The sequence below is a fragment of the Bubalus kerabau genome, chromosome 6 (genome assembly GCF_029407905.1).
Source record: "Bubalus kerabau isolate K-KA32 ecotype Philippines breed swamp buffalo chromosome 6, PCC_UOA_SB_1v2, whole genome shotgun sequence".
Taxonomy (NCBI): domain Eukaryota; kingdom Metazoa; phylum Chordata; class Mammalia; order Artiodactyla; family Bovidae; genus Bubalus; species Bubalus kerabau.
In genome coordinates, this window is record NC_073629.1 from 10,176,380 (window position 1) to 10,201,631 (window position 25,252).

General features: G+C 53.8%; 1 protein-coding gene across 1 annotated transcript; it reads right to left on the reverse strand.

Moving 5' to 3' along the window:
* ATP1A2 (ATPase Na+/K+ transporting subunit alpha 2) lies at window positions 1-24,999 on the reverse strand. Its single transcript, XM_055583872.1, has 23 exons — window positions 24,864-24,999; window positions 20,074-20,178; window positions 19,786-19,845; window positions 18,177-18,380; window positions 17,362-17,475; window positions 16,978-17,112; window positions 16,155-16,272; window positions 13,927-14,195; window positions 12,853-13,051; window positions 12,619-12,728; window positions 12,356-12,490; window positions 11,130-11,319; window positions 10,838-11,013; window positions 7,564-7,700; window positions 6,973-7,123; window positions 6,720-6,888; window positions 6,335-6,489; window positions 5,938-6,061; window positions 5,589-5,734; window positions 5,258-5,388; window positions 3,135-3,236; window positions 2,948-3,039; window positions 1-1,984 (listed from the first exon to the last, which is right to left on the reverse strand). The coding sequence occupies exons 1-23, from the start codon at window positions 24,873-24,875 to the stop codon at window positions 1,956-1,958; spliced, it is 3,063 nt and encodes a 1,020-aa protein (XP_055439847.1). The 5' UTR covers window positions 24,876-24,999; the 3' UTR covers window positions 1-1,955.
* Window positions 25,000-25,252: the final 253 nt, after the last annotated feature.

Sequence of the window (25,252 nt, forward strand, 5' to 3'; positions counted from 1 at the left end):
GACTTGTGGAAGGGACTTCTTTCATAAAGAAATGCAACTTTATTGTTTTCAAGTACATACATACTGCCTCAAACTAATGTCTTGCAAAAGGTCACCAAGTAAAGGTCTTGCAGATGCTTCTTTAACAAACACAGCAGATGATAATTAGCCCATGCATTCACTATTTCTAAATGGATATTCCTAAAGTGTCCAAAAAGTATTGTTTTAGGAGACTACATGTGCCACCCCTAGCAATATTGTTTATGCTCTTAATCTGCTAAACAAATGCCATTTTATTCATTGTGCAAGATAAACCTTTGTCCATGGTCAATAAATCTCAAATTCATCAGGCCCAAATTAATATGGTTTCCTGTTTCGTTTTCTAAGCCCCAGGCAATGACTCGTTATTTCAAGGTACTTCGGATAAAGTAAAATTCCAGTGTATTGAAGTAATAGCCCTTGGGAGGTTGTTTGCGGGCCTGATGTTTATCTGTTGTGCTTCCTTCCTGTCTGCTTTAGGTCTTCCATTTTCCTTAGGTGTGTCTCTCACACTCTTGGTTCACCTAGGTGTCTCTCTACAGGATATTCCCAATGCCTTCTAATCTAAGCCAGGCTTAGAGAACGGGCAGCACTGCCAACAGAGCAGAGTGCAGGTGGGGAGGAGGTTGAGGAGGAAAAGCATCTTCCTGTAGGGACCTGAAACCACCTCCCTGTCTCAAGGGAAAGTGGGCACAATGATCATAGTGTGAAGGGCGTGTGCCTGGGCGGGACAGCCCTGCCGTCTGAGAGACCAAGGCAAGACTCCTAATGCTTTCTCTCGTGTTGTCCAGAGGTTCTAACCACGTCCATGACCTAAGCTCATTCTGTGTGTCCCTGGAAGACAGGATGTTTCTGGAAACTTCTCCACCTCAATTCCAGCTCATGGCCTGGGACCTTCTTTTCCAGGGCTGGCTTGGCAGTGCCTGGGAGTGGTGCAGGTTCATCCGGGTGGGCATGATGGGGAATGGCAGCTCCCCCTTTCAGCACCATGTGGAACTTCTGAGGACTTGGCATTCTAAAGGCCAGGGTATTACCAAGGATGCTGACAGAGAGAGCTGGAGTTTCTGTGACACCTGGGCCTTGGGGACCAACAGACCACAAAGCAAGTGTCTGTGGGGAGCACCACCGGCACCTTGAGCGTGCAGCCTCAGTGAAGCTCCCCAGACTGCTTCCTGGTCCTGCCTCTGCCTCTGCGACCCTGGAATTTGGTATGCTGGCAGGCTACTCTAAAGGGCAGGACTCAGAGCTGGGGCCAGGATGTCTATGTCAGAGGTCCTGTCATCGACCCCTCTCCGTTCCTGCCCACCTCCTCCACCATACCCGACCCTCCCACCTGTCCGAGAAGCTCTCCTCTAGCATTTCCTGAATGGCCTTGGCTGGCAGACAGGCCAGCTTCTCCAACCTGTTCCCTTTCTGGCCTCAGGTCCTAGCACTCACCAGGTGGATTCCAGGTCTGAAGGGGAAGCAGGGGTCAGAGTTGAGCAGGAAGCAAATGAGGGGTAAAGGTAGGAAGTAGGGTGAGGCTGGGGCGATAAAGGGACCTTGGTGATCGGAGACAGCTCCCCTCCCCCGGTTTAGACAGATCCCTGCCTTTCGGTGTCAATCTAGTGGGAGGTGGGGGTGAAGGGGCAGGGACTGCAGAGGGTTGGGGTACCCCTCAGTTCCTTGGATAAGAAAGACAGCATGTAGAATGAAGCAGGATCTGGGGAGGGGATCCTGACATGTAGTGTCTAAGCTGCTTGCTCCTAGTTAGGCCTCTGGGGCAATCAACCCAAGCTAAGTTACCCTCTCCCCCAACTTGGCCTGCTGAGTTGCCTCATTCTCTCACCCTCCCCCCTAAATACACCCCAGTGTTTTCCACCCCTACCCAATGCCATCCTGGTGACACCTCCAGGGCCCCCCATCTTCTCTGTGCCTGCTCCTTCTTTCCGACCGGCTCAGTAGTAGGTCTCCTTCTCCACCCAGCCTGTTAGAGAGATGAGGGGTGGGGTTGCAGCATGAGCTTAAAAAGAGGCAAGAGATAAATGTCCTAGGGGCTTGGGTGGCTGAGGCCAGGTGGGACAGAAGCCTGGAGGGAGGGGAAAACAGCTGTGGAAGGTGGAAAGGGAGAAGGGGACTCCAGTGAGTGGGGCCGTGGGTTAGGGGGAAGGAGAGACCCGCTCTTAGCACAGGGGCCAGTGGGCCCAGACTGGGATGGGGGTGAAAATAGAAATGCCAACAGGGACTGTTCAAGTAATAAGTGAGTTCCTTAAGGGCAGCTGTCCATGGCTGCTGTGCAGAAATGGGACCTGGGGTCAACAGCACCTGTGATTTTTCAGGAGAAGTCAGAAATTCAGGTTTTATGTGAAAGCCCCTAAGTTTTAGACATTAGGCCAATTGAAAAACAAACAAACAAAAAACACCCGCCCCATACAGGGCAGCCAAACCAAACAATATCTACGGACCATATTTGGCTTGCAGGCCATCCATTTTCGACCTCCACTAAGTGACCAAAAATGCTTGTTGGGGGGGAAAAAAAAACACTTGGTTGATGCCTGGGACTTGGGAGGCCTGGGCTGTAGGGCCAGTTCTGCGGCTCCTCTGTTTTTGACCCTGAACGAATCAATTCACCTCTGCCCCTCTCTTTGTCTGTAAAATGTGGAGGTGGGACTAGATGGCCTCGGAGGGCCCTTCTAGTTCCGATGTTCTGTGATTCCAGGTGGAAGGTGGAGGGCCTCAGAGACCAGTTAGGTGGGACCGGAATCGGAGAGGAAGAGGTTCCGCGGAGTCAGGGCTCCAAGGCCCAGGGAGCCCAGGATGGAGGGCCCGGAGGGAAAGGCGCAAGGATCCGTATTGAGGGTGGAGTCCGCGTTCAGAGCCCTGGAGGGTAGGTAGCCGACAGTGGGGGGCTGCACTTTGCGGGGTCGGGGTGAGGCACGGGGGTGCTTACCACCGGGATATCGCCGCAGGATCAGCTTCCGGACCTCATCGTAGATGAAGATAAGGAGACTGTAGGGGAAGGCGCAGAACCACCAGGTGACCCTGAAGGAAACAGAAGTGTCAGGGGCATCAGAAGTTGCTTCCGAGGTTCCAGAACTTGGCTCCTAGCAGGGGGGCCCTTCCGAGGGGACACTCACTTGAGCGGGTACATTCGGAGAGCCACACCCATGCCCGGGCAGTAAGACAGAAAGGCCGCCAGTGCTGTCTCCTCCAGGAGCCCAAAAATCAGAATCTTGTTTCTGGAAAGGCAAAGAAAGGAGGGTAAATAGGGTTTGAGGGGAGGGCGAGAAGCGGGGGCAGAGATCTAGGGTGACCCTTGGTGGTGGAAGGGAGAGAGGCGGGAAGAAATGCCGAGGAAAGGCTACAAACAATGTCCTCCTTCTTCAAACGCCCTCTTCTGATGCTGCTGCTGCTGCTGCTAAGTCGCTTCAGTCGTGTCCGACTCTGTGCGACCCCATAGACGGCAGCCCACCAGGCTCCCCCATCCTTGGGATTCTCCAGGCAAGAACTCTGGAGTGGGTTGCCATTTCCTTCTCCAATGCATGAAAGTGAAAAGTGAAAGTGAAGTCGCTCAGTCGTGTCCGACTCTTAGCGACCCCATGGACTGCAGCCTACCAGGCTCCTCCATCCATGGGATTTTCCAGGCAAGAGTACTGGAGTGGGGTGCCATTGCCTTCTCCCTTCTGCTGCTGCTGCTAAGTCGCTTCAGTCGTGTCCAACTCTGTGCGACCCCATAGACGGCAGCCCACCAGGCTCTGCTGTCCCTGGGATTCTCCAGGCAAGAACACTGGAGTGGGTTGCCATTTCCTTCTCCAATGCATGAAAGTGAAAAGTGAAAGTGAAGTCGCTCAGTCGTGTCCGACTCTTAGCGACCCCATGGACTGCAGCCCACCAGGCTCCTCCGTCCATGGGATTTTCCCAGCAAGAGTACTGTGTAACCAAAGAAAGATTGTCTTTATTTTTTTTTCTTACTGGTTTCACCACCGATTGTTGTCTATAACACATACGTTTATTCACTGAAGAAATGTTTCCTATGTGTTGGGTGATACACAGCCTACACAGCCCTGTGCTGGAGAAGCTTCCTTCTGGAGAATGGGGGCCTGCCCTCAGGCATCTTATAATCTTGTTAGTGCTCCAGGCACATGGCCTTTGAAAGTGTCGTCTCCCCAGCAAGATGCTTTGGAAACCCCTTCAGTTCAGGACCCATGGGTGTCTTATACCTTCTCAGTGTCTTCTGCAGCCCCTGGTAGCTGCTGGTCGTAGATACTCAATGAAGAATGGTTATGTTCCCTGCTTGCTGCACCCTGCACAGTAAGGACTCTCTGCTCCTTGTTCTCTCCTCCCTGCCTTGTCCCCATTAGTGATTTTAGCTCAGTGGAATCTCTTTCTCTTGGGCTACCTTTCTTTATCTAACAGACACTTCCCCTTCTTCTCCCTAGGATCTTAATGCTCTTAACTTCACCAGAGTTTTGGCATCTTTTTTTTTTTTCTTTTTTTTCTTCTTAAAGTAAGAAATTAAAAAAAAAAAAAAAGTAAGAAATTGTGACAAAACTCACGGGGATTGTGCCCATTGCTTGCAGTAATAGGAAAGAAAGAAAATAGGGATGATACCTTCAGTACTGATCACCATCCAGGCTGGAATTGCAGAGGAAATCACTGAGTGCCCCCTGGATTCCAGGCTCTGGGATGGGTGAGCCACCCAGTGTAACAGCTGCGGGCTCAGCCATTCCCAGCTGGGTGACCTCAGGCGTGTCAGAGGATGTATGTGAATCACTTAGCACAGTGACTGGCACCTGTAACTCACACTAGTAGAAGGCCCGGAACTTGACTCCAAGTAACTTTCTGCCCTGCAAGAATACCACCACCATCACAAGGCAAGTGCTACAAACTGGAGCCACCTGCCAAGTGGAGAGGAGCACAGGAGATCTTGTATTTAGGGCTGGCCCAAGGGTGAGGATGGGTGAGGATCAGAGTATAAGATGGAAGGAATGGAGGAAGGGAGAGAAGAGGTATGGGGAGAAGATGAAAAGGAAGATGGAAGACCATTGTGAAGGAGATTTTAGAAGCAAATTGAAACTCATCAGAAATGGTCATAGCCCTCCTTCCTCTTCTCTCATCTATTTCCAACAATGCTACAGATATATAGCTGGGCAACTGCCGTCTGAGACTCCAGCAGATCTGGGCCTGTATGGGTGGATGAGTGCACCCCACGTGTGCTCTGCCCGGTGGGCGGGGCCAACAGGTGGTGGGCGGCGCTCACTTCATGCCCTGCTGGAAGACTGAGTTGCGGCGGGTCTTGCAGATGATGAGGTCAGCCCACTGCACGACCACAATGCTGGCAAAGAAAGCCGTGTGGCATGTGAACTCCACCACCTTCCGCTGTTCATAGGTCTGCGGGGGGCAGGCAGAGAGAGGTGAGAGAGTGAGAGGAAAGGGGAGGACCAGAGTTCATTGTGCTCCAGGGCGGATGTTAAACGCTGGGCACCTGCACCAGCCTTAGCCTCCAATCCCACCAGCTCCGACTGACCACTCCTGCCAGGCGTTGAGCCCCACACTGTGCACATGCATCCGCACTTACGCGGCCCACTCACCCACTCCTGTCCGTAGCTGTCCTCCAAGTCATTCATGGACCGGTCATCCCAGTCCAGGCGGATTCCCAGAAGCCGCGAAGGCAGAAAACCATTCTCTGCCAGGATCACGAAGTAGGTGAAGAAGCCACCCAGAGCCTGGATCATCCCTGTAGGTGGGCAAAGGACAAAGGGCAGGGCCTGGGTCAGAGCAGGTAGCAGGGTGGAGCCAGCCCCTCTGGGCCAGAGATGGACATCGCTGACCCTTGGGGAGGTGGCCCTTGTTCTGGAATTTTGCAGGGGGATCATCCCTTCAAAAGCCAGGAAAGGCATCCTCTTGGGGTTCCCTCCTGAACCCGGGGTCTGGCCGCACCGATCTGTCCATAGGCCATGCTGATGAGCCTCTCGTTCACCAGCTTGTCCGTCTGCGGGTTTCGCGGCTGCCGCTTCATGATGTCACTCTCAGCTGCCTCGTAAGCCAAGGAGATGGCAGGGACCTGTGCAGGGGGGCCATGGGTTGGGGGGAGGGCATTTGAAGGGAGGGGGTGGGAGCAGAGGACGACCAGCAGTGAAGAATCTTCGACACAATTCAAACACTTAGTAAGTTCCCCAAACCCGCTCATCCTCCAGGCCTGTGCTTCTCTTCTCTGCAACCCTCCCAGCCTCCTCGGGTGCCCCTGCTGCACCTCTTCTTCCCTCTGCTGCCTATCCCTACCCACTGCAGCCCACGACTGCCTTGCCCCACCACCTCCTTCAACCCCTGGCCTCACCATATCAGTGCCCAGGTCAATGCAGAGGATGGTCACGGTGCCCAGAGGCAGGGGGATGTTGGCAATGATGAACAGCAGGAAAGGGGTGATCTCGGGGATGTTACTGGTCAGGGTGTAGGCGATGGATTTCTTCAGGTTGTCAAAGATCAGGCGGCCTGTGGGGAGGTCCTGAGGGCATCAGGGAGGCTGGAGGGACCCTGCCCACCCCTGGCTCCTGCAAGCATGGCTGCCCATCTTCCCAGTAGGGGGAGATTTTGTATTGGAGCTAAATCAGAAGGCGGATGCCTGAAACCCTGAGTTGAGTCTGTAATTGAGGTAAAAGGCAGGGAAGCAGCTGTGCCAGCTCGGAATCCGGGGTGCCACCCCAGCCTGTGCAGTCCCTCACCCTCCTCCACGCCGGTGACGATGGAGGCAAAGTTGTCATCCAGCAGGATCATGTCGGCGGCCTGCTTAGACACGTCGGAGCCGGCGATGCCCATGGCGATGCCAATGTCCGCCTTCTTCAGCGCCGGGGAGTCATTCACCCCATCCCCCGTCACTGCCACAATGGCTCCCTGGGGAGAGGGTACAGCCATAGCTGGGGGTGCAGCCCTTGCACACGCCTGGCCCTGGCCCTGGCCCCTGCCCCCCACACCCACCTGCCTCTGGCAGCCCTCCACGATGATGAGCTTCTGCTGAGGAGACGTCCGGGCAAAGACGATCTCCGTGTGATTCTTGAGGATCTCGTCCAGCTGCTCCGACGTCATGTCTTTCAGGTCAGAGCCGTGCACCACACACGCCTTGGCTTCTCTGGAGGCAGGGGCAGAGCCCACTGATTCCCTGGAGCCTGAGAGCACCCCCTGCCCCTCCTCGCTGCTGCAGGGACTCCCCCACAGCTTCAGTCCTCCTCTCCTTCTACAGCTCAGTGCCCTGCCTTTCCCACTTCTCTCTTAGAGGGGATGGCGCTCAGTCTTCCCCGTGTGGCGTCACCGTGGTCATCAGCACAGTGTGCCAGGCCATGTGCTGGTTACACGTATCTCGCTCCCATAGCAACCTGGTAGCGCAGAGACACCCTCATCTTGAGGAAATGGAGGCTCAGGAAGGGAAAGTGATGTCTTCATGGTTACACAGCACAGCCTGGTCACCCACTCAGGACTAGGGAACCAGAGGTTAGGACCAGATAGCCCGGGATGCTCGAGCGTCCTGTGGGAGAGGCTGAGTTGATGGCGAGGGGTCCTGCAGAGCCTCACCTGGGGTTGACTTGGCTAACAGGAATGTTGAGCCGGGCGGCAATGTCCTCCACTGTCTCGTTGCCTTCTGAGATGATGCCCACGCCTTTGGCAATGGCCTTGGCTGTGATGGGGTGGTCACCGGTCACCATGATCACCTGGCGGGAAGAAGGAAAGAGAAAAGGCAAGCAGCATTACGTTTTTTTTCTCCTTTTATTCCTTCCCCAAAGTCTTCCAACTAGACAGTGGGGCTGGAAGTGGGACCAGTGGATTGTGGGTAGTGGGGCTGGAAGTGGGCCCAGCCAAAATGACTGAACTGTGTGTGTTTGAGAGGGAGAGATGGCAGGTTGTGTTCAGGAGATACAGAGAACATTTGCCTAAATGCAGGAAAGACTCTCTGATAGAGTAACGAGGTTAATGTGTGTCCCCTGGAAGAGGAGCCTCTAGGATTGTTTAGGAGTTTGGATTCCATGGGATACAAGGTTGTCAGAGTTGGAAAGACTTAACAGCTCCTTCATCTCACTGATGAGGAACTAAAGGCTTCGGCTGTCTGTTTTAGCCCCTTCGGTTGCAGCCCCTTCATTGCTGCAAGTCCCAGGAGCCAGGACGGACATGGCTTTCTTACTGCTCAATGTGGTGGCTGCTGGCATCCCGACTGGACTGGGCAGGGATTGAAGGGGACACCTCCTCTGGCCCTCCCTCTACCTTCCGTCTCATGCTCCTCTGCCTCTGCCATCCCTTCACCATGGGGTTCCCCGCCTCAACAGCGATGATGTTCATTGCTGCTGTTGCAGAATGGATGCAGTTGGATGAGGTGGGTGGTTAGCATCTGAGAGGCTGGATAAGAGGCTTTTATAAGCATCAGAGCTGGCTTAGGACAGCATTTGCATGTGGGGGTTTTTGGAGTGAAACCCACAGATCTGAGAAGGAAGCTTCTTCAGGCCCCCCTGCCTTCTCTTCCACCCCCAAAGGCCATACGGGCCTCCCAACTGAAAGACAGAAGCATCTTTGCAGTCCTCATCCTTCTTCACCCCCTGAGGAGTTTGACACTGTCCACCACCCTCTCCTTGAAGCCCTGTCCTTCCTTGGTAGGCATATTCCTGCTTTCCCAGAAACATCTCCCCTGGGCATCTTACAGACCCTTCCAATGTCAGGGCAAGTAGAACTAGTGATCTATTCCCACCACCCTCACTGAGCCGCCCTCTTTGCTCCCCACCTGAGATTCTGTCCCTCTGTTCATCCAGTCCCTCTGTTTTCTGGATCTTCCTTGCCTCTCGATTTGAGTTTGCCCACCAAGTTCTCAAAACATCTGTCAAGTGTTAACTCCTCCACTCCCTTTGTCGCTGCCCTCATTTGGGCCATTTCCTTGCCTGTGCTACTGTGTCACCTTCTTACACTGTCTCCCTGACTCGAGTTAACTCTTCTCCAAGTGCAGCCCCTCCTCCATCTGGGTCTAGCCTCCTAAGAGCTAGCTCTGTCCTGTGATACCTGTGACTCCCAGTGGCTCGCGGGATAAAGCCCAAGACTGGCATTTAAGCCAAGTCCTTCCAACTGGCCCTGGCCTTGGCTCCAGTCTCCATCCCAGCCACTCCGTGGCCACCTCCCAGTGCCACCCCCATGTGCCCTGAACAGCTCAACCACGGCAGGGTACACGCTGTTCCCTGCTCCTGCCTTCCGCTCTCTCCCTCCTTTCCAAACGCTCTTCACCCTTCGAAGACCAGATCAAATATCATGCCCTCTGTAAAACTGTCCAGTTCTCCAAGGTGGACTTAATTGCTCACTGCTGCTCTGAGTTTCCCGGACGTGCCTTCCCAGGCCTGGCGACAGTTCTGATCGTGGCAACAGGCTGCCAGGTGACAAGGGGAGCATGGGGTTTCCAGATGAGCTGGCCAGGCTTCCTCTAGCCAATCTCCCTCTTAATAGCAGTTTTATTTTGGGAAAGCTACTTACTGTTCTGAGTCTCAGCTTGTTTTATTTTTAAATGGGAGTAGTGATGCCTACCTTACAGACAAAGAGTGGTGGCAGGGTTCAGAAATCACATATATGTACATATATACACACAAGTGCTTGAGTGTGATGGTTAAAAAATAGCAGATGCCTTGGTTCAAATCCCAGCTCTACCACTTACTAACTCTGAGGCCTTGGACATGTTACTCTAAGCCTCAGTTTCCCTTCTGTAAAAAAAGGGAAAATAATAGTGCCTACTTATAGGGTTGTAGTGAAGATCAAATGAGATCATGCTGATTTGGTGCTTAGAATAGTACCTGATGCATATTCTGGTGGTGGTTGCTGTTTAGTTGCTCAGTTGTATTCAACTCTTTGCGACCCCATGGACTATAGCCCGCCAGGCTCCTCTGTCCATGGGTTTCTCCAGGCAAGAATACTGAAGCGGCTTGCCATTTCCTACTCCAGGAATCTCCCCGACCCAAGGGTCAAACCCACGTCTCTTGAGTCTCCTGCTTTGGCAGGCAGATTCTTTACCACTGGCGCCAATATAAAGCCTCACAAAACAATGGGCTCTTTTTATTGTTAGAGTATCTGCCCCTTAGCAGGTGCGCAAAGACCCTAGCTGTTGCTCTGTGATTAATTTTAAGGCATCTTTCCCCCAGAGGGATCATGAACTCTGGAGGCCAGGCACTGTATCTTATTTGTTTTTGTATCCCCAGTGCCCGGTTCAGCCCTCAATAGACAGACTGAGTTGAGCTGATTTGGGAGTAGGTGAGATGTTGAAAAAGGAAGAACAAATGATGGCCTCAGAACTGGCAACTGGACAGGCTAAGAGTGGTAAAGAGCTGTATCTTGGAAACAAGAAAGTAACCAAGATGGAAGGGACTTTTGTTTGTTTGTTGAACACCAGCACCTTGAACAGTGCCTGGTACATACTTGGTAAACAATAAAATATTTGTTGAATGAAGCACACACGTAGCACAGAAGAGGGAGTAGTTGTTGAGAAGGTCTAATCTCATCCCAAACAGCTAGAGAGAGGGAGTGGGCAGTGCCTGGGAAGGGGAAAACAACCAGATCTCCAAGACAGGGGTGCCTGATCAGCTTGAAATCAGAGTGGAAGGAGCTGTGCCTTGGAGAGAGAGAGGATGGGCATGGAAGACTGGTTACTCTGAGCAGAAGGACCAGAGTGAGAGTCTAAGGCAGGGCTGAAACTTTCCTTGCAGATGGACAACTTCTCCTCTTGGTCAGTGGGAAGGAGGCCACCCATGGTCGGGTCTCCCCAGGGCAGCAGCCCTCACATCCCCTGGACCTTTGGTGTTTGGGAGGAGGGACGAAGCGAGGCCAGTACCTTGATGCCTGCACTCCGGCACTTGCCCACAGCGTCGGGCACGGCAGCCCGTGGAGGGTCAATCATGGACATGAGCCCCACGAAGCAGAGCTTCTCCGTGGGAAAGTTCAGTTCATCCGTGTCAAATTTGAAGCCCCGAGGAAACTTTGCAGAGGGCAGATTCAGTTGACAGAAGCCTGAAGAGGGCGGATGGGAGGAGTGAGAGCAGGCTGGTGGTCACTTGGGTGTCCCCCTGCGCCCCTCATCCCAGGGAGGCCTTCCTGAGCCCTGCTCCCTGCTTCTGTCCCCTCACCCAGGACGCGCTCCCCGAGCCCTCCCAGCTCCAGGTAGGCATTCTGGAAGGCATCTTGCATCTCCTTGTCCAGAGGGATCTCCTTGCCCTGCACCAGGATGGAGGAGCAGCGGTCCAGGATGCGCTCAGGGGCCCCCTTCATCACCAGCACATGGCTCTGGGGGCTGTCTTCTCGCTCGTGGATGGACAGCTGGAGAGAGGATAGGCAGTTACAGAGGGGGCCAGACTTGTCTCAGAAGCTCCAGCACCCAGCATGGGGCCTGGGAAAGAGCAGAGGATGGTAAAATTCCCTTAATAAGATAACCCCTGAGCCATTGACCACTATCAACATAGCGAGAGTCTCTGTGTGTGGATGGGTGTTTGGACCTCATAGTCATAACCCTGCAACCTGCCGGTCACTTTCCCATATGACATTTATTCACTCAGCAGATATTTACTCTGATCACTTAGGACAGGCCCTGGGCTAGGGGCGACGGTGGCTCTGTCATCAGCATGCCCCATCACCACACTGGGTTCAGGGGGCTTTACCCATATGGCTTTTTAGATTTTATTTATTTATTTATTGGCTGCGCTGGGTCTTCGCTGCTGCACAAGCTCTTTCTCCAGTTGCGGTGAGCAAGGTCTATTCTCTAGTTGCGATGTGTGGGCTTCTCATTGCCGTGGCTTCTCCTGTGGAGCATGGGCTCTAAAGCACACGGGCTTCAATAGTTTGCAGCTCTTGGGCTTTAGAGGGCGGGCTCAGTAGTTATGGTGCCTGGGCTTAGTTGCCTTGAGGCAAGCGGGATCTTCCGGGCCAGGGACTGAACCCGTGTCCCCTGAATTGGCAGGCAGATTTTTAACCACTGGACCACCAAGGAAGCCCCACCTCTATGGTTCTGAGGCTGGTCTCCTGGCATTTAATAGGGACAGACTGGGGGATACCCTAAGGATATTTCCAAAGTATGATTCAACTGAATGGAATGGAACTGTTGGGGGACTGGAGCCAGAGGATGTGGAGAAGAGTTGAGAGGGTGGCAGCTTATAGTAAAGAAACAAAGATTTGGGAGCTGGGGACAGGAGTTCGTTGCAACCAGACGTCTGGTCATCCATGCTGCCAGGGGGATGAGGCAGGGGTGAGAGGAGCTGACGCTCAGAGGGCCTCTCTCTGCCTGAGGATTCCCCCTTGACTTTGTGTGCCCCTCACTCCCATCCCTTCCTCTCCCCCTGACCCGGCATCCAAACCCCACCTGGTACTTATTGGTTGAGTTGAAAGGGATCTCTGCCACCTTAGGATTTCTATCCCTCATCTTCCTCACGGAGCCGCAGGACAGCTCAATGCACTTGAGGAGAGCTGACTCGGAGGCATCACCTGCTGTGTCCCGCTGCCAACAAGCAGAATTCAGTGTCACAGTGGAGGACCAAGCACACCATCCTCTGGGCAGCCACAAGGTGTGAAAGGGGAAGCTGTGTGTCAGGAAAGGGGGTAGACTGCGGGGACCCTCCACCTTACCTTAGACACAGAGATGTTTTCCTGCCCTGCCTTGAACACAGCACGGTTGCAGAGACCAGCAATCCGGGATAGGGCAGTCCAGGTCGGGGATCGTTTGTCAAAAGTGGCCCCTGGGAGGAAAGGAGGGAGAAGAAGGAAGTTGGCTCCCCTTCAGAGCCCTTATCTCATCACACCCACCCTGCCAACCCCGGTGCTCTGAACATTCCCCCCCGCTCGGGTAGAGCCCCCAGTCACCAGACTGATCTTCCGTGGTGTCGGCCTCATGGATCTGATTGTCGAACCACATGTGGGCGACGGTCATGCGGTTCTGGGTGAGGGTACCAGTCTTGTCGGAGCAGATGGTGGATGTGGATCCCAGAGTCTCCACCGCCTCCAGGTTCTTCACCAGGCAGTTCTTCCGAGCCATGCGCTTGGCTGTCAGGGTCAGACACACCTGGTAGAGAGAGTGGGCAGTAAAAAGGGCTCCACCTGGAGCTGGAGATGACCTTGTTCTTACCCCAGACCATGGCTCTGTCCCTCCTGTCTTGATCCTACTCCATGAACATGGAGAGGGACCTAGGTGTAAGTCGTGAATGTGTTCCACTTTAGACGTGTTGAGCTGAGATCATGAGTGTATATTTAGGTGAAATGTCCAGTAAGGAGTTGCAGATGTTTGGCCAGAGCAGGGTGTAGGTATGTGCGTGTCATCAACATGGAACAGGCACCAGGAACTGGGAGGAGAAGAGCTCACTCGGGTGCATTAAGAGATGAACAGAGCACTGAGGCCTGCTGACCAGTGCGGGGCAGGGAGGAGGAGACGCTGCAGGGAACAGGGGAGAGGGGAACCGGGACGGCAACCTGTCGCAGCCATCCGCGAAGGAGAGAATGCTAGGGAGGTGGACAGCAGTATCCATTTCAGCGGCAGAGTGAAGGATGGGAGCTGAGGAAAGGTCACTGGATTTGCTAGTCAGTCACTGGTGACCTTTGAGAGAGGCTTGACAGGAGAGTTGGCCAGGACAAGCTCCAGATGGCAGTGGAGAGATGACTAATATGAGGGTTGTGAGGAACGGTGACTAGCAAGAGCTCTGGGAGCAAAACTGAGTGCTAACACACAGCCCAACCTGAGACTTTTCTTACTTAAACTCTGAGCCAGGTCCTAAAGTGGACCTTTTCAGACCCACATTCTAAGCCATGTAGTAATGAGAAATTGAATGTGTGATTGTAGGGGCTGGAAGTGAAAGAAACTGCAGAAAAGCTATAAGCCTCTCTTGCTTTTGAGGCAGGGGGGTAGAGCCCTCCCCAGGTAGCCCTTCAACCTGACCCACTCACGGTGACGGTGGCCAGCAGGCCCTCGGGCACGTTGGCCACAATGATGCCGATAAGGAAGATGACCGCCTCCAGCCAGCTGTAGCCCAGGATGAGGGACAGCACGAAGAAGGAGACCCCCAGGAACACGGCCACCCCTGTGATCAGCTGGATGAAGTGCTCAATCTCCATGGCTATAGGCGTCCGCCCGACCTCCAGGCCCGAGGCCAGAGTGGCTATACGCCCCATCACCGTCCGGTCACCCGTGGCAATCACGATGCCCCTGGCAGTGCCTGCAACACAGGAAGGGATACCAGGTCGGGTACCTTGGGGATCCTAGGAACTGAAGTCCCTTCCTGCTTCCTGGGAAAGGAAAGCCAGCACAGCGTGCATAAGCCAAGGACTCCCATCCTGGAGGGTGCCTCCAGAAGACTACCTCCCTTGGCTTGCTCTCCCAGGACAGATGGCCAATCCCAGAACTCAGTGCAACAGCACGTTATTCTCTCTTATACTTGGACCTGGGATGGGGGTGGGGGGCAAATCCTTGCAAATAAACTCAAAGTTCACATTGAGGAGATTCAGTGAATGAAATAAAAGTATTGCCTGTGGGTATTTCAGTAAAATCAATCTCATCTCTTAGATCTTGTGTGTGCTCAGTCGTGTCTGACTCTTTGTGACTCCATGGACTGTCACCCGCCAGGCTTCTCTGTCCATAGGATTTCCCAGGAAAGAATACCGGAGTGAGCTGCCATTTCCTTCTCTAGGGGATCTTCCTGACCCAAGGATCAAACCCACATCTCTTGCGTCTGTTGCATTGGCAGGTAGGTTCTCTACCACTGCACCACCCTGGAAGCCCTAATCTCACATTTGTTATCATTTTAAAATATAACAATATTTTTGAACACAATATATTGTGTTCATAAGTAAATTCGTAAGTAAAGCACTTATGGATTTTCCATGTAGGCATAAGTTTTTGTTTCTCGACACTAGGTACAAATCTCTCTAGAAGAAGCTAGGCAACCACTAGCTCTTAGGTAGACATTCCAGGGGCACTCAGGGGAGAAAGTGCACTGTTGTGGAAAGAGCGCGCATCGGAACCTGCCAAACCTGGGTTTGCGTCCTTGTGTGAATTCCTTCCTACTGATTTTAATAATGAAATGAGACAGTGCTGTGATATACTTAAAGCAGCATCTGGCACATAGTAGGCGCTCCAAAAACATTAGTTCCATTCATTTCCTCTCCTCTCTCCAAAGTCAGTTCAGGGTAATCAGTGGCATGTTTTACGAGGCATTTTTATCAATTGTGGGAAATGCAGAGCAACTTTCAGAATCTCAGGACATTAAAACTTTAGGAAACAATGTGTGGTGATATTTTTTGCTGTGAATCCAACTTGCTGAAGGAAGGGAAAAGCCCAGAGAAACAGAACACACTGCAGAGAAATGAGATACAAGAAGGGAGAGGTGTGTGTGGGGGGGAGGGGGAGGCGGCAGATACAAGGCCCGTTTGACCCACTTTCTGAGGCTCATCGTCTAGTCAGACACTTCCTCCCACCAGCTCGACTCAGCCCCCGACACCGCTCACAACCACAGAGGGTAGGGTTTCGGGTGGGCCTAGACTCCAGCCACTCGGCGGTGACAGCTCTGGGGCCTCTTCCTGGCCTTTGGTCATCTCTAGAAGCCAGGGCTGAGGGCCCACCGGGCAGCCTGTGCATGATCAACAGCTCCTTTGGTGAAGCCCAGGCCTGGAGGTGGCCTGAGGAAAGGCCTGAGTGTTCACCTGGACTGGATGCTTTCTTACCCCTTCCCCAGTCTGGGTCCTGGTCAAACAAGAGTCAGGAGATGAAGCAACTAGCCCTAGAACCAGGAGTGAAGGGGGCCATCAGTCAAACCAAAGTCTTCTAGTTGAGGCTGGTTTGGGCAATGTGTGTGTGTGTGTGTGCGTGCGTATAGTGGTCTTGGCTCATATCTGAAGGCTTAGGAACCCGCTCTGTCCTGGAGTGGACAGAACAGAGCTCTTACTGTGGGGAGGTAACTATTCCATGGGGTCACACTGCCCCAGCCAATTTGCTGCCCTCTGGAGAGATTATTCCTGTAATACTCAGGGCTCCAGACCCTTTGATTCCCTTCTCCATAGCCAGGCTCTTGACAAGCAAGCATGGCCACAGCCCCCAGTCCTGCCTGGGGACCCACAATTCAGGCTCCTCCCACAGCTGCTGCTGGAAGCAGGGGCTCCCCACCAGGCTGGTCTCTCACCTTCCACGCAGTTGGTAGAGAAGAAACAGATATTGCGGGTCTCCAGGGGATTCTCATGGGTGAACTCGGGGGAGCGGGTCTGGGGTTCTGACTCGCCTGTCAGGGAGGAGTTGTCTACCTGAGGAGGAAGGCAGTGTGGGGATCATCAGATGGGCAGACACGCTCGTGCACACACAGCTGTGTCCTGACTCCAGCCACACTCAGTCACCATGACACTGGAGACAGAATTACACTTGCTCTCATCACATATTTATAGTGTTACTCAGCTATTGTCCCTGCTCTGGTTTGGAATCTGGGCTCACTGACTTCTTCTGTGACCTTGGGCTGGTTACATAACCAACAGTGCTTCTGTTTTACTCACCTTTAAATGGGGCATGAAAGCAGAATGTCTGCCCTGCACAACTACAGGGGGTGCCACTAACTCTGTAGTCTGTGAAAATGGCACTGTCTAAGGTTGTGTGTGGCATGACTTGTGTGACCACGCGTAACATCCCTGGGTGATTACACCACTCTGGCAGAGTTAAATTAGATAACCTGTGTGAATGTCTATAAAGCACCTGACACATACTCAATAAATTGTTGCTATGAAGTGGATATCAAAGAAACTCAAAGAAACACCCGGGGTGCAGAGCATTCATGGCACACAGATACAAGCAAACAACACGCAAGCTCTAGTATAGGACCAGGTGGGGCTGGGCACTGTGGGGGCAGGTGTTGACACCTGGGCCCGAGTCTCCCAAACATTAAGCCTCTAGCTGGCCCCATGCACCTTAGACAGCTTGCTTTTTAGACTCCGCCAGTGGCTCTGACATGGCGCTCTCACCTTGCAGCCGTGAGAAGAGATGATCCGGAGGTCAGCAGGCACGCGGTCTCCACCCTTCACCTCCACCAGGTCGCCCACCACCACCTCCTCCGCGTTGATCTGCATCTTCTCTCCTTCTCGCACCACAAGGGCTTGCTGCGGGGAAGTTGTGCTCATCTCTACCCCGACCTTCCTCTTGCACCAGTCTCCCCCCTCACCTCCAACCCCACCAAGGAGAAGGACAAACCCGGCACCCTTAGCAACAAGATAGGTTCCAGTGTGGAGAACTGGAGGGTCTTTTCTGCCCAAGCCTCCTTCTCTGAGCACAAGGAGTTGAGAAAAGCTAAGCCAGACTCTCCCAGAAACCTAACGGCCCAGCCCACAGCCCAGCCCCCAGCCATCTACCTGAGGCACCATGTTCTTGAAGGAATCCATGATCTTGGAGCTCTTGGCCTCCTGGTAGTAGGAGAAGCAGCCAGTGACGATGACCACGGCTGCCAGCACCACGCCCAGATAAAGCTGGTAAGGAGACAGGCTTTGAAGGACCTGACTTTTCCCAGCCCTAGAGCGACAGCTGCCACTCAGGGTGAGAGTTTAGTGCCCCCTTTGTTTGTGTCTGAAAGTGAGAGTGGTGGAAGAAAGTCCTTCTCTCCCATCCCCCCCTCAACCTGCTAATCCCCAGCCACCTAAGACTAGAGGGGATGGGGAAATTGTAGGAAGTTCCCAGGACTAGGGCTTCTTGAGGGGGGAAAGACGTGGGGGTGCAGACAAGTCCACTTAAGTGTGAAGGAACAGGGAGGGGCTGTCTCCATCATGAGTATGTGTGTTGGAGGGGGTGTTTCTAGATGTGTATAGAAGGCTTCCTGGTGGCTGAAACGGTAAAGAATCCACCTGGAGGTCAGGAGACCTGGGTTTGATCTTTGGGCAGGAAGGTCCCCTGGAGGAGGTCCCAGCAACCCACTTGAGTATTTTTCCTGGAGAATCCCATGGACAGAGGAGCCTGGCAGGCTACAGTCCATGGGGTCACAGAGTCAGACCTGACTGAGCAAGTAACACTTTCACTTTCAGAAGCCTCACCCCTTTTCAGTCCAAAGAGCTGAAGGGCTGTAGGATTGTACAAGAGGTCTTGCTCCCTGCCTCCCCCCGACCCACTGTACTGAAGATTTAGGGCTACAGGGCAGAGTCATAGGCTGGTTCAGAGGTCAGGTGTGCTGGCTTACATTGTCGTTGGATGGTTCATCCTCCATGGCAGCCTGGATGCCGAAGGCCAGGAAGCAGAGGATGGCCCCAATCCACAGTAGGATGGAGAAGCCCCCGAAAAGCTGACGACAGAACTTGACCCACTCAGGGGTGGTCGGGGGTGGGGTGAGGGCATTGGGTCCATCCCGAGCCAGAATGTCCTGGGCCCGCTGGTTGGTGAGGCCCTGAGGGAGGTGAGGAGAGATGAGGGAGCTGAGCTCACATCCAGAACCAACCTGGCCCTTCACCATTTCCCGCCAGGAACCTCACAGGGCATAATGTCCAGGTGGAGGAAAAAATCCCGCCTGGTTGGAAGGGGTGGGGGTCATCAGGAGAGGCCACATGGAGGAGGTGGCATTTGCAATGGGTGTTGGAGGTTTTGAAGGCTGAGGATATGGGCTGTGGCTCCCCCAACTCTGGTCAACCTTGGGTTGAGACACATTTTGGTTAGGGCCCCAGTAATATCGTCTGGAGGCAGCCTGGATAAGGCTCTCTGAAAAGACATCTCACTTGGCCCCGCCCCCCACCCTGCCTCATCTCTCTTCCTTCAGATTCTCCCCTTCACCAAGGATTCAAGAAGGTCCTACATTATTGACCATCAATGTCACACAGGCTTGGTCACCACTCATCACTTTCCCCAGAAAGCTTCACCTGGCCCTTTATCCTGAGCTCAAGGCTGGCCCAGACAACCCCTTTCTGGTCCCCTTGTATCCCAGGCATGATTCTAGGGCTGCACTCACCACAAGGCACTGGACTGCTAGACTTTGAGCTCCTTGAAGGCAGAAGCCATTTCTTAACTATTTTTCTATCTGTCCTCTTGCTTATTCAATAAATGTGTACTGAGCGCCTACACGTCAGGCAATCGAGTCAGAGCTGGGCTCCAGGGATGGACAAGAGCCACAAGTCCCTGCCCTGTGAAGCTGATGATCTCATGAGGGGATACACGATAAACAGACATTACTGCCCAATAGTGAAAAATGTTATTCTAAAAAATAAGGTAAGGTAAAGGAAGGGGGCATAGAATTTTCAAAAAGGCAGTCAGGGAAGGCCTACATTTTTGATGAATGACTTATTACTTTTCAAAATGATGGGCTTGGTAATGTGACGTGCCACCAACTATTGACGTAATCAAGGGAAGTTACCCTGAGTGTCCTTGCTTTAATGAACAGGGCTCCACACCTGGCTGGTTGTAAGAATCAGGAAAGTAGGTAATCTTACCCCAGTGCTACGTGCATAGTGGGCGCCCAGGGCTTTACTGTGACAGCGGTCCTGGGTTCCCTCACCACCACAGGTATGTCGGTTCCACGAGGGGAGGTGTCGCTGAGCTGCTGCCCAGAGGCCCTCCGGGACCTTGGGGTGTAAGGAGCCCTGGCTTCCAGGCAGCCAGGGAAGGAGCTATAGACTAAGACGCAGAGGATCTGCACCCTAGTTTTGGCTCTGCCATCAACTAGTCCCTCATCTCTGGGCTTGGGTTTCCTTAGCCATAAAGAGGGTTGGATTTGAATTTTAAAGCTCCTTTTTCCCTCAGGCTCTCTCAGGGAAAAGGTTCTCTCACCTCTTTGGTGCTTCCCTAGACACCCCTTCACTGACCTTGGACAGATCCACTTGGTACTTGCGGCCCAGCTCATCCAAGGACAGCTTGTGGTCATCCTGGGGAAGGGAAAGCAAGTTGCTTTGAGGAAGAAGGCTGAGCATGTCTAGAATGCATCTGAGGGCACTCAGAGCACAGCAGGGGAGCAAGGAGCATGCGAGGCTGGGCGCGGGCATCCAGGAGTGCACGGGCTGCATGGGAGACTTTCCCACGTGGGAGACTTTCCCACGTGGGAGACCCAGCGTGGGAGATTTTCCCATGGCCTGGCAGGGCAGGCTGGGGCTCACCATGGCCACTTCCTTCTTCAGCTCATCCAGCTCCTTCTCTTTCTGTTTCTTCTTGCCGCCCCCATTTTCCGCAGTGGTGGCTGCAGGCGAGTACTCACGGCCGGCCTGCAGGAGGAAGAGAGGACCTGGGGAGTCAGGGAGGCTGGAGCTTCTATTCCCACTGAAGGACTGGGAACCCAGGCACTGGGAGTGGAGGCCAGTGGATTCAAAGTCAGTGGTCATCCCAGGGGAGGAGAGGGGGTGCAGGGTGGCAGGGACCCCAGGCTCTCTGTTTGCAAAGTGTTGGCAGAGTCCTGGGGCTCTGTGTTTGAACTTTAGGAAAGGCTGAGGGGCTCAGGACTCAGGAGCCCACCCTTAGCTGTTTAGTAGCTGGGCTTCTGCTAAGATTTTGTTTGTTGAAAGAACCCTTAAAGTAAAATAAACAAAAAGCTAAAAACCACCATCTTACACTATTTGGAGTTCTGGAAGGGACTGGCTGGGGGGGGTTCATCGAGGGGGTAGAAGCACCCTGTGGGAATGTCTTTGTCTCAACGTGTGACTGCTTGACTCAGAGGGGAGAAGAGAGAGTTAGGAATTTGGGGGGTAGGAGTCTTTGGGGAGTCAGGGATCAGGGCAGGGAAGTGTCTAGAGGAGGGGGGAGCCCTAGTGTTGTGGTGGAGTGTGGAAATGATGGGCAGGGCCCACAGACTGAGAAATCAGTAGCTGGAGGGTCAGTGCCTCCAGGAAATGGGCACTCAGAGTGTCCTGTTGGGCAGGCCTGCCTGTGACGGGGTAAAAGGCGATACATAGGACACAAAGCCTCAAAGCACAACTGGGTGAGGAGAGGACCGGGCCCTATTTGTCTAAATAGAGAAGAGATCATCTCTGAGGATAAATCTGAAACTGAAGATGCATGGGACTCTTAGGGCCAGACATTCCTGGGTCCTCTGGTGAAGTCAGGTGGACATTCTAACTGGAGTTTCCCAAGGTCACCAGTTCCCCCTCCTCTTACGGGTCAGTGGGCTCCTCATCGCCCCCAGGCTTCCAGGGTCTCACAGGGGACTTTGTGGGGAGAGGGTGAGGAAGCTCTCCTTCCAAGGGGTCTTGGGTGATAGGACAGGAGGGGCTGAGGAGGCCTGGCGTGGTGTGGCCAGTGACTGCTCGCTCCCTCTTCCCCAGGCTCCTTTCCTAACTCCTTCAGGCCGTGGCGTCCTTGTCGCCGAGGCGCTGCTCAGTTGCTGTCCTGCGCCTACTTCTCCTGGACCCCAAGTGCCGGGCCAAGGCTTCAGGGATTAGTGTTTCTATACTAGTGTTTCTATAGAAACACTAGTATAGAAACACTCCTCTCTTTTCCATAAAGAGAGGATACTTGGGTGGGATTTACATCAAGGGCTTTGTCCCCCCACCCCCACCTCCGCTTTTTTTTCAGGATAATGCTTAAAAAAAAAAAAGACCTTTTCTTTTAGAGGAGTTTTAGGTTGACAGCAAAGCTGAGCAGAAATTACAGGTTCCCATATATCTCCTGCCCCCACGTGCATGGCCTCCCCTACCATCAACATCTGGCACCGGTGGTACATTGTTACAATGGATGAACCTACATGGATATATCATTATCACTCAAAGTCCGTAGTTTACATTAGGGCTCATTCTGTGGGTTTGGATGAATGTGTAGTGACATATGGGCTTCCCTGGTGGCTCAGAAGGCAAAGGATCCACCTGCAATTCTTCACCATTGAACCTGGCATTGATCCTTGGGTTGGGAAGATCCCCTGGAAAGGCTACCCACTCCAGTATTTTTACCTGGAGAATTCCATGGACAGAGGAGTCTGGTGGGCTACAGTCTATAGGGTCACAAACAGTCGGACACAATTGAGCGACTAACACTTTCATTATAATGACATATATCCACTATTATAGTATATAGAGCAGTTTTACTGCCCTAGAAATCCATTGTGCTCAAGGATAATACAATTTTTTCCCATCAAAGAGGAGCAATCCAAGGAATGTGACAGCTGCCCTGATCACAAGAGATCATGCATCTAGCACCTAGATTCTAGCATTAGAAGAAATAGAAGTCTGACCAGTGAAATCAGGAACTGGGGTGGGAGCAGTGCAGTGAGAGGTGGACACCGTTATCGCCTAGATAATGCCTAATGATCTGTTTAGAAGGATGTGAGCTCTCCTAGGCTGTGTTGCTCAGAAATGCTCTTCTCAGCAAAGATGACTGGTAAATCTTGCATTTGTTTTCATGTGAAGCATCTATGAATCAGGGCTACTTTTGGCGTCCTGAAGGCTCTCTTCCTGGGGAGACTGAAACAGCTCAACAGAAGGAGTGGGGAAGGGTTGTGAGTGGTACCTCTCCTTTCCCCAGTGACTTAGGGGGACTCATTGAATTGAATGTGTTGAAAAGTCCTAGATTCACCAATCTAATTCTTTGGATCCTGTCCTTGGTGGGACAGGGCTGAGAATGGTTGAAAAGCATTGAAGAGCCAAGAGGCAAGAGACGAGGTTAAACAAACTTCTCTGTGACCCTCCATAGCTCCTAGGGTAGGATGAGGCCTGAGCATGCGCAGAGGATTAGGCTACGACTGGGGGCCAAGGAGCAGAGCCCAGAGAATTTCTGCATACTTAGATATGAAATAAAGTTTGTGAAAATTGGAATCAAAGGTATGGCTTTAAAAATTTGCCAGCCCACATATGCACGTCTGGCATGTACAGATGATGGCTGAGCAGCAACCCCCAAGTGCCCACCCTGCTCTCTTGCAGGCGGTCACAGAGCTAGGGACACACTACCCTGTCCCCTCTCCCATCCTGGCAGAGATCTCAGGCTCTGCAGCCAGGAGCCTGCGGAGATCTGGGGCCAGCGGGCTGCTCAGGCAAGAAAGAAAGAGAGGAAGCAAGGACCACCCCCCCTTTCTCCCTCCCCCATCCACAAGTCCACAAGTCCCCCTCTCTGGACCTTGAATGCTGAAGGAGAACAGAGAGTTCTTTCTGAGAGAGCCCAGGCCAGGACACAGTGGGGGCAGCTGGAAATCAGCCATCGCTCTCCCCACCACTGCCCTTCGTGGCAGCTGGAGCAGGCTCCCTCCCCACCCGGCTGTCCCTCCCCCCAACTCCCACGCTGCCCTTCCACGACACAGGGGGAGGTGGTGACAGTGAGCTCTTGCTCTGCAGGGAACAGGGGATGTGGATGGGGGTGCCTTCCCTCTTCGGGGGTCTCAAGGCTGGTTGAATTCTAAGCTCCAAGCCCCAAGGGGCCCCAGCCTCAGACTGAACAGAACCAGACCTACTCCCTGGCTTGCTACTGGGGGTGGATGGGAGGGAATTCGTGGGTGCTGGGGGAAAAGCACAGGCCCCTGAAGAAGTCAAGGTCAAATCGCTTCTCAAGCAGGACTTCTTGAGCTGGGTCCACCCTGTGCTAAGGCAGAGGAGGGGAGAGGTCAGCAATCCTGCGCCTCAGCTGGGGACTCCCGCTCCCTGCGGGGAGCAAAAGACGTCAAGGTGCAGCTGAGAGTCCCCAGTGTATCTTCCCACGGCTGTGAGCTCTTCCTCTGTGAAGCCCACACGTCAGAGACAGCTCTTCACAGACCCTCACGTGCCCCCACACGGTGACATCTATGCCCACTCATGCTCGAAGGCCTGCACATTTGCAAAATTGTCTCCTGAGACACAAACACAGGTGCTCACCCAGGAATATCTGTATCAACCGCAGTCTATGGAGAATGCATGAGTCACCAACACACACACACACACACACACACACACACACACACACACACCCCAGTTCTATTTATAGCTCCCACCCCAGCTCAGGAACCCTGGTGTCCAAGCTCAGAGTTTTCCCAGCTGCTAAACTTAGTGCGAAACCACGTCCTTGCTTGACCCTCCCAGCCCCAGAGATGCCCCCACAGTTCCCCCTGGCACCCTCTTTCCTCAGCACCCTCCCATCCCTGTCGTTCCCCAGACCCTTTCCCTCTCTGCTGTCTTCGGCCAGCATTCCACAAAAGGAAAGCCGCCAGGCGCAGGATGTAAAGGGACTGGATCCCTTTTCTCCATATGGAAATTTCATTTCCAAGAATTCAAAGCCCTGGCCCTGCCCCCCTCTGCCCTGGTGGTTGTTAATCTTCCCCTTGGCATACTCAGTGCTGCAGAATGCCACAGGCTGGGGTGGACTGAGGGGGGTGCCGGCAGCTCTCACCAGCCTCTGGGAATGTGGCTTGGAGCTGGAGGACAATGCTGCCTGAGACGCCCAGGGGTGCTGGACAGGGGGACTCAGGGCACATTTGCTTTCCTCCACACACTCCTCCCAGCTGTCCTGGGAGCTCAGGGCCCCTGGGGCTGGTGTGCACAACTGCTTGGTGACTCAGGAGTGGACGGCCCCTGTCCCTCTCTCCCACCTCACCTTGGACCCCCATCCCCCAGGCTGAGACTCCTAGAGGAACAGATAGTTTCAGCGGGGGGCGAAGGTGGGGAGCATTGACAGTGGCACAGATCCCTGCAGCTGGGAGGCCAGAGGGTGATGATGGGGATGTGGTGGGGAGGCGCAGGGACAAAGATGAGGCGGGGAGGCGGGAGCGCTGGAGGAGATGCGGGGCTGGGCTGGGGGCTGCTGCCGCGGAGGAGGAGGAGAGCACAGCGGGTGGTGAACGCTGCGGGTCTGTGCACACAGCCTAGCTGGAAGACTCTTCGTTCTTCCACTGCTCCTCCCTCCACATCCCATCCTGACCTCGTCCTTTCCCGCCAGCCTCCCTCACATCCAGAGAGCCCTACGGCTCCCTCCAGAGTGACCCCTGCTCTTTGGAGATACTCACCCCACGGCCCATCTTGGGGCAGAGTGGCTGAGGGACCTAGACGGGAGAGGTCGCCAGGAGGAACCCAAGCCCAGATCACCAGTCTGGGGCAGTGGCCAGAGACCCCGGCAGACAGACCGAGACAGTGAGCAACAGGGTAGCTTTAAATAGGTCCCTCTCCCCCTCTCCCCCGCCTTCCACTTCTCGGGAAAGAAACGTTTGTTGAAACAGGATCTCTGAGGACTCCTCCCCTCCCGCCCCTTAAGCAACTGGCCCGTGGAAGGTCCATTTGTCCCGCTGGGTGCTCCCCCTGGGCTCCCCTCACCCTCCGAGGCCTGGCACCACCGCCGAGAGCAGCGGGGTGGGGGGGGGGGTGGCTGGGGGCAGGGAGGGGGGGTGAGGCTGTGCCC